Source organism: Ctenopharyngodon idella, chromosome 1 (genome assembly GCF_019924925.1).
Source record: "Ctenopharyngodon idella isolate HZGC_01 chromosome 1, HZGC01, whole genome shotgun sequence".
Classification (NCBI taxonomy): domain Eukaryota; kingdom Metazoa; phylum Chordata; class Actinopteri; order Cypriniformes; family Xenocyprididae; genus Ctenopharyngodon; species Ctenopharyngodon idella.
This window is the reverse complement of record NC_067220.1, coordinates 2929943-2938600: the sequence shown is the minus strand read 5'-3', so window position 1 is coordinate 2938600 and position 8658 is coordinate 2929943. Positions and strand designations below refer to the sequence as shown.

Genomic DNA, 8658 nt, shown 5'->3' with positions numbered 1-8658 from the left:
TCCCAGCATTGCTCGTAATTATTGCATTTTTACTGGTAAGAATTCAATTAGAGAGCTCTCCAATCCAATTCTTACTAGTAACAATTATGATTAGAGAGCTCTACAAATAAATTTGTACTAGTCATATGTCTCCATTGACTTCCATTCATTTTTAGTTACAGAGCTCTACAACTGAATACTTACTAGTAACAATTTCAATTAGAGAGCGCTATAATTCAATTATTACTAGTAACAAATACAATTAGTGAAATCTCTAATTAAATTCTTACTAGTAAAAATGCAATTACAGAGCTCTCTAATTGAATTTTTACTAGTAAAAAAACACATTAAAGATGTATAATTGCAGAGCTCTGTAATTCAATTAGAGAGCTCTGGAATTGGAATTCTTACTAGTAAAAACATAATTGTAGAGCTCTACAATGGCAAGTTTTACTAGTAAGAATTGCATTGTAGAGCTCTCTATTCAGCGCTACCTTATTATGATAATTACGCCTCATGCATATTCACAAAATGGGCGATGGCACTCCAGGTTGTTTAGTAAAGATGTTTTCAATGATGAACAGCAACGTAGAGGCTCTAATGATCTGATATAAGCATTATATAGCCTATAAGAAAGAGGGCTAACTATTTTTGGTGTTGATTAAAATCATTATAACATTATAGCATTATTGATTATGATTTATAGACAAAAAAAAAAAAAAAGGGTTCAATGCGGCTGAAGGCGCGTTTGACTTTATTCTCTTTTAAACCACTAGATGGCACAAAACTTCAGCTCAGCACTAATTTGGCTGATCCTTGACGCTTTCCGGACAGCAACGCAAAGTTGATTCTGCGCTCATTTGATCTAATATGTAATGTTTTAAAACATGTTGAAGATTTATGTAGCAAATGAGAATCGATCAAATTATTGAATGTATTTTGTTAATGTTTTATTCAGTTTTATTCAAGGTAATTAAAGTTTTTTTTTCATTAACGGAAGACTATGGTATTTTGGGTACCTATATGTAATAATATAGTTTCTGTATTTTCACAATGAACATATATTTGTTGAACAAAAATGAATTATTTTATGTAGGCTAGGTATCAAAATAAACCATAAATAGTACAAACTTTGCTAAATTGATTGTTTTCATATCGGAGTAGTGAAAAGCAAATTTTTCTTAAGGTGTGCATTTAGTCCCGTTGTGAAGGTACGCTACATACTGTGCAGCTATTTTAAAATCGTAACATACTTATTTTGTTCAGCATTGCAAGGGTTTTACTTGCATTTTCCACTCACAAAATAATGCTGAGGCACTTTGGCCTAATATATGTGCGATATATCATCTATGAATTGTCGTTTTAATGATATAGGCTACGAGCTGACATTCACTATATCGAGTGTCACTGACTTTGCAAAAGACCAACAAAAACACGACTTGACAGTCCAAAACATTCACTGCATGATGAAGCAGTAATGCTGCTATAATTCAAGTTATGGTGGCAAAAATATCCCTATGAGCTTTTTTTTTATGGGCCTATAACATGTAATACCACACAAGCAAGAGTGCTGTTTTATATCAGTTTTATAGCATAGGCGTGATCATGAATTTGATATTTATAGTTTATAACAAATAAAAAGTTAATATTAAGTGAGTTACATTTTGGAAACAATATTCACAATATTGTCTGTTTTTGCTCTGTTTAGTCAACGAAAATAGTTTCAACAAAGTCGGGGCCGAACTGTTGTGCATCTCAGAGCAACAGTGTAATGCTTCATACTTGATATGAATCTGTGTTTTTAAACGACTCATTTGAGTCAATGATTCAATTACCAATTCATAAAGTCAGTCATTTGCTTTCTAAATGAATCAACCGTTTTGAACTAATCATTTGAATGAATGATTAATTGAATCACTCATTAAGACAGGATTGGGCTGCCACTTACTGGTAGTTTTATACAGGCCTAAACCAGCCCGCACAAAAAGATCAGCAAGATATCTCCTTATCCATGTCGAAAAAATCCACAAAAATATATATATATAGGCTTGTGAACCGATCATCTCTTCCTACTAGTTAATTTATAGCATCAAATAAACATAAATGAAAATGAGAAAGAATGTTGTTTCAAACGCGGAAAGACGTCAATACACACGATTTTTCAAGTTCAAGTCCACCAAGGTTAATCTTCTGACTCCTGACTGCTTTGTCAGACAAAATGGCGGATTCTGCATTATGATTGGTTAGATCGCTTGTCAATCAAACTCCGGCGGAAACAATTTAAGTTAAAATGGCTTGCCATACAGTAGGAAATTGTTGAGAACACATTACAGTGAAAACAACAGAACTCATTTACAGTGTAGAATATAAAATATTTCAATACAAGCATTTCAGTCAAATAATTTATGCATTATGTCAAACCTTCAACCCGCAGGGGAAAACAATCAGCTCACTACAACAGTTTAAAAGTAGCCCACAGAAAAAAAACAGGGACTTGGCAACCCTGCGTATATGATCTGATCTCGTCGACTTTTCAGCTACTCAGAACTTTCTGGCAAGGTTCTTGTTATGAACAAATGTTCTTCCAGTAACATTAATAGAAGGTTTGTTCGCAGTTATCTGGTCTTTAATAACGTTATCACAACATCAGCACAAAAACACTGTTCATTCATCTTTCATGACAATTGTTGCCTGACTGAGCAGATTTCTGCACAGTTGGGCTGTTTTGAATTTAACTGTGCGGGTCAAAATTGATTTGGGCGGGCAGATGAAATTTGGGATGGTTTGGGATCAGTTTGGCAGCTTTCAAACATCTCAATTTTATTGGCTAATTGGTTAACAAACAAAACCCAAGTGTGCATGTACTTCATCTAATTTCTGTTATTTCCTGAAGCACATTGTAGAACATATGTATGTAGTTCTGCTTAAAGTGCAACACAAAGGTAAGCACATTATTATTATTATTGTCGCTCATCTTTTGTCATTTTTGTCACATTGGGGTTGAATTTTGATTCTTACCATTGACACACACAGAACACCGTTTTCCATCCCTAGACTTAATGTGGGAACATAATGCAACACGCAACAATAACATCAAAACTAGTGAAATCCATGGAACGTGCCAATGGAGGTCCAACCAGGTCATGCCGACTTTGTGCCGTCCAAAAAAATATTGGTGGACCGCCAGGTCATTGTTAGCTGGGTTATTTTCCTCTTCCTTGGAACAAATAACAGTCGAACTAGACATAACCATTGAAAGAGCTTAAGAATTTCAGGATAATAAGTAACAGTCAGCAGCAGTGAATTTCATACATCACAAACCTTCAAAAAGCATAACATTTTTCAAGATATGAAAAGCATGGAGTTAAAATGGACTCTACTTTTGGGTGAGTAGCCTAGATTGTTTTTCTCTGTTCACGTGTGTAGTGAATATATATTTGTGACGCACTGAAGTTGGTTTAGCAGTCAGACTACACAGTAAAAAAATAAATCGTAAAAAAAATGGTCAATGACTGTCAGCTACGGCTGCCAAACAAAAACCTTAAAATTAAAGTAAAACATTCTAATTTAAATAAAGTGTAAAAAACTTTAACAGAAATTCATTACAATTTTTCTACAGAAAAACACTGTTATTTTACAGGTATTCCCTGAATTATTACAATAAAACACTTTCACTGCAAAACAATCTTTAAAAAAAAAAAAAAAAAAAAAAAAAAACGGTCAAATGACTTTCAGCAACAGCTGCTAAACAAAGTCTGTAAAATAAATGTAAAATATCCTAATTTAAATAAAGTGCAAAGCACTTACAGAAAAAACAAAGTTGTTTTATGTGTATATCCTGAATTGTTACTAACAAAACACATTCACTGTAAAATGTGAATCTCTTGTATTTAACCAGAAAATGAATGAATGAATCAATCAATCAATCAATCAATCTATATGTTACTGCCTCTGAAATAAAGCAACACACAGCATAACACCAATGGTTTCTGGCTCATCTTGGACTGAAGCACAGGATCTACTCTCGAGCACAATGGTGACCCACAAAACACACGATACAGAAACACTTTAAATCCCAACAGAACGTTAAACACTAACAGATCTCTCAAGATCTCAGCATCTTCACTTATTACAAACCAGACTTTATTTCATACTAAAGTTCTTATTGACAGTTAACAGAGGTTTAGATGTTGATGTTCTACTGAAAATAATAACGTTTGAAGTCACTATTGTGGTGGTCAGTGCTTGCTTATTTGGGCTCTTTGTGTTCCTCTGGCTGCTATAACTGTGTGTTTCTGAAACATGTTTGTTATAACATTAAAAAAAAAAAAAAAAAAGGTAAAACAAAATAAAACTCTGATCAGATGATGTTGGTCACTTTTTAAGTGATAGTATAGTCATCAGAAAATGGTCTGATTCACTGATACCAGAGTCTGGTCTCTGACTAAATTGTTCAATATTAGTTGTAATTTCACATGCCAATACTGCAGTGCTGTGATACTATAAACAATTTCATTAAAACATTGTGCAGAAAATGTTTCATCAAGATCATGCAGACTCACACAGACATCAAGAATCAGCATATGAATCTCAACAATGGTGACAAAAAAAAAAAAAAAAATCAGATCAACTCACAAAACAAGCTGCTAAAGTCACAAAAAAGCTTTGTTGATTGTCACCATTGTTGAGATTCATATGTTGATTATTGATGTCTCCCCCCCAAAAAAAATGGCTGAAAACATTTTCTGCATAGTGATTTAAAAATCAGAATACCAGGTTATCATAATATGATTCTACAAGATTACAGAAAAACATATGAAATTAACAGTTAATATACTCAGAAACACTAAATGATATCAGCAAATCAGACAACTTCATGATAACTATATCATCAATAAGCAGCCAAAGTTGGAGCAGTCAGAGAAAAACTGATAATAAAAGGTAAAGAGTCAAGAGCCCAACTAAAGCAAACGCTGACCTCTTTCATGGTGACTTGAAATGAAACATTCCATAAAACATTAATTAACACCTTTTTTCTCTCTTTCCTTCAATGATTCTGCTTATTAACATCAGGTGTCACCAGTAATTGTCAATCATCACTCAGTCATCAATCAAGTATCTCATTAACTTTAACACTGCTTCAGTGTTACTTTTAACACCCGGTAAAGCCTGGAACACACCAAGCTGACGGTCGGCCGTCGGGCAGTTTTTGTTCGTCGGCCGACTAAGTTTTCTCAGTGTGTTCCGCACCGTCGGCTGAAGTTGGTACTCGTCGGCTTTTTTTCAGCCGATTCGAAATGTTGAATCGACGTCGGCGCTCGTCGGTCCGTCGGGCCATCTGATCATTCTGATTGGCCGTTCAGCTACTGCCACCTGCTGGTACGGAAATGCATTTCATCTTGCGCAGGCGCAGAACGGACGTGCTACTTGGCCGTCGGATGTCGAGCGTCGGTTGGTGTATCAGGGCAACTTTGGACACAGACGCTGCCGACATGAGCCAACCCCGCAGTCTGCTTTCGTCGCCACTAGTTCGTCGGCGTCGGCTTGGTGTGATCCGGCCTTAAGATGGACTCATATGTACATTTTGGGTGTTAATTTAACACTGGGGATTTTGCTGTGTACCAATTGGATCTTCTCCCCTCTTTTCTCAATTATTTCTCTATCACTCTATTAAATTCTTCCACTTCACTGAAATAGTAAAAAAAGGAAGAACATAATCACTGCTGGGTTACCAGAAATACTGTTAATGCTTAAAAAAAATTACATTACATTACATTTTCTACTCTTACCTGTGATGATAATCCAGACCAGAGAAGAAGGCCTTCTCAGCATCCCGCTGAGACAAATTCTGCAGCCCAGCCAGACCATATATGATGGTCTATCAAAAGAAAATTGTTCATTGAAATATACACAGATCTAGGAATTGAGTTCAAATTAAATTAATCATAACATTGCATTTCCCAAAATAATGTTTGCAAATGTTACCTTCATAGAGAACTGTGCGTTTGAAATGGCTCTCCAAATGGGATTTCACTTTGTTCCACTTTGTTGGGTGAAACAAAGCAGAACTGCAGAACGGGCAGAAGAACTCCTTGCAGCATGTGGAGAACTCCTTGCAGCATGTGGTGCATCTCTATAGTCCAGGAAAGAATCTTCCTTCTTGGATTATGTGTTTCTTGAAAAAGAGAGAGTCCAATTGGTCAAATAAAACATTTTAAGTTCAAATAAATAAATAGACAAATTAGGCCTAAGCCTAGTACTTGACCAATTTATTTATCATTCTTCTGTCATATGGCCTGCACTGAGCTGTGTCCTTGAAATCACTTATAGAGTACACAGTACATGACACAATCTAACACGTGGTATTTTAACAGTCAATTATTATGATGGCCTCTCTGTTATGTCTGACTATTAAAAATGTCAAATGTCTCAATCAACATTATAAAAACAACGTCAAAATGAAGAGACGTGTCATAACGTGTTGTAGGGTAAACATGCGCAGGTGAAAAAAATACTATAGTAATTTATAGTAAATACTATAGTGTTTTTGAACCATACTAGAGTAAAGTACCTGAATTAATTTGTTGTGGTAATTCTATAGTTGCTGTGGTATCATAACTATAGTAATATAATCAAATTATTTTACCTAATACTGTACTAAGTTTTCTACAACTATAGGGTATATTATAATATAATATTATAAAATCAATACATACTACAGTTTACTGTAGTAAAAAAATAAAGTATACTACAGTATTTATTACAGTTTATCAGTTCACTATAGTTAATACTACAGTATGCTGAAGGATTCATTAACAAAGTGTTCTAAACACTATCATTTATACAGTATACTACAATTTACTATAGCATGGTTCAACACTATAGTATTTTTGGACCTGGTCAGGCTGACAGTTCAAAAATTAAGATTATTTTAACTTACTTAAAATGGAAAAACAATGAGTAACTAACAAGATTTTACAACAAAGTGCTACAGTTTATTGTACTGGCTAGGATTATTAATCATACTGTAACAAAACTGTAATTTATTTTTCCTTTCTTTAGTAAACTGTATTTTTGTCTTTGTGTTTTGTTTCAATAGAATGAAATAATAAAATGAAAATAAAAATAAAACAAGTTTCCCAGAATTTCTTTTCAATCTTGGTAAACCTTCCAAAAGGTTAACAGTTTCAAACAGTTTCTGTAAAACACTTCAAATACAAGTTTCACAAAATTATTTTCAATACTAAACTGATTTTCAAACAACACTGGATTGGTCACATAAACTCTTATAGTTTAACTTGAATGGCTCACTTCGAATGGCTCACTTCAAATGACTCACTTTAAATAACTCACTTCAAATAGAAAACACTTGTGACTTCCCTCAAATGACTCTTATGAATCAGTTAATGATTCAGTTTCCTTTTTACTCAGTTCTCACAGACACGGTTCAAATTGACACGCTCAGGTCATTCAAACACTCAGTTCTGTTCAATCAATATCATTAAAGTGTTTGTGTGTGTGTAACGAACTCTTGTACCAGTCTGTGGCAACCATGACTTTGATACGACCATGACTTGAGACGACTTGCAACAATGAAACGACTTGAGACGACTTGCAACAATGAGACGACTTGCAACAATGAGACGACTTGAGACGACTTGCAACAATGAGACGACTTGCGACGACTTGCAACAATGAGACGACTTGAGACGACTTGCAACAATGAGACGACTTGCGACGACTTGCAACAATGAGACGACTTGCGACGACTTGCAACAATAAGATGACTTGCGACGACTTGCAACAATGAGACGACTTGAGACGACTTGCAACAATGAGACAGGTGAGACAGAACAGGGAGATGTCGTAAGGATGGCAGGGTAATAAACAAAAAAACCCCAAAAAACAAGAGAAGTTTCAGCACAGCCCAGGAACAAAAAACTCTCTGGAACAAAACGCCGCTCAGCCATGGGACGCACGCGACACACTAAACAGGGTCTGACTTGCAGTGCTTCTCAAAAGGGATTTTCAAAAGTAAAACTTGATCATAACAATTTTCAGTCTCTCCAAAAGTGCAAAAATACTCAGAAAAGAAAAAGTCACTCCGTAGAAAACTATAGTTCAGTTAAAAAATGCATTCTTGTGCACTAACAAGTGCACTTAAGCGTCTCGCAGGAAGAAATCATTGTCTCTCACTCTATAAGTTCATGGATGACTTGTAAAAAAACAGCAGAACTCTCAAAAATGCTTACAGTCGAATGATGCAAAAAAAACAACAACAGTGTTCTGAAAGAAACTCAAGGCTCCAGCAACTCTCTATCGTGCTCTCGGCCAGTCTCCAAAAAACCCCTCTCCATCCGACGACGCACTTAACCAAACTTCTGCTACAATGTCTCCAGTATCACACGGTAATGTCAGAATCAGAATCAGAAAGAGCTTTATTGCCAGGTATGTTTACACATACTAAGAATTTGTTTTAGTGACAGAAGCTCCACAGTGCAACAGAGTGACAGTGGCAAGACACAGATAAGAATAGAAGAATAATATACAAATATACAAGATAGAAAGAGTGCAAAAAAAGCAAAATATTGAAATATGCAGAAGTTTGCAAGTATTTGTTCATGTGATGGATTGCCTGAGGGAAGAAACTGTTCTTGTGTCTGGTTGTTCTGGTGCTCA

General features: G+C 35.2%; 1 protein-coding gene across 2 annotated transcripts in view; it reads left to right on the top strand.

The window, feature by feature from the left end:
• The window catches only part of adgre5b.3 (adhesion G protein-coupled receptor E5b, duplicate 3), a 102763-nt gene that overhangs the window by 81069 nt on the left and 13036 nt on the right, over positions 1-8658 (top strand). Inside the window, exon 1 of one of the 2 annotated variants that reach the window (XM_051885710.1) lies at positions 3214-3365. The exons of the other annotated variant lie outside the window; for it this stretch is intronic. Coding sequence (XP_051741670.1) covers positions 3329-3365 — 37 coding nt within the window. The 5' untranslated portion in view covers positions 3214-3328. Of the gene's footprint in view, positions 1-3213; positions 3366-8658 lie in introns of those variants that run through there. 2 annotated transcript variants of the gene reach the window in all.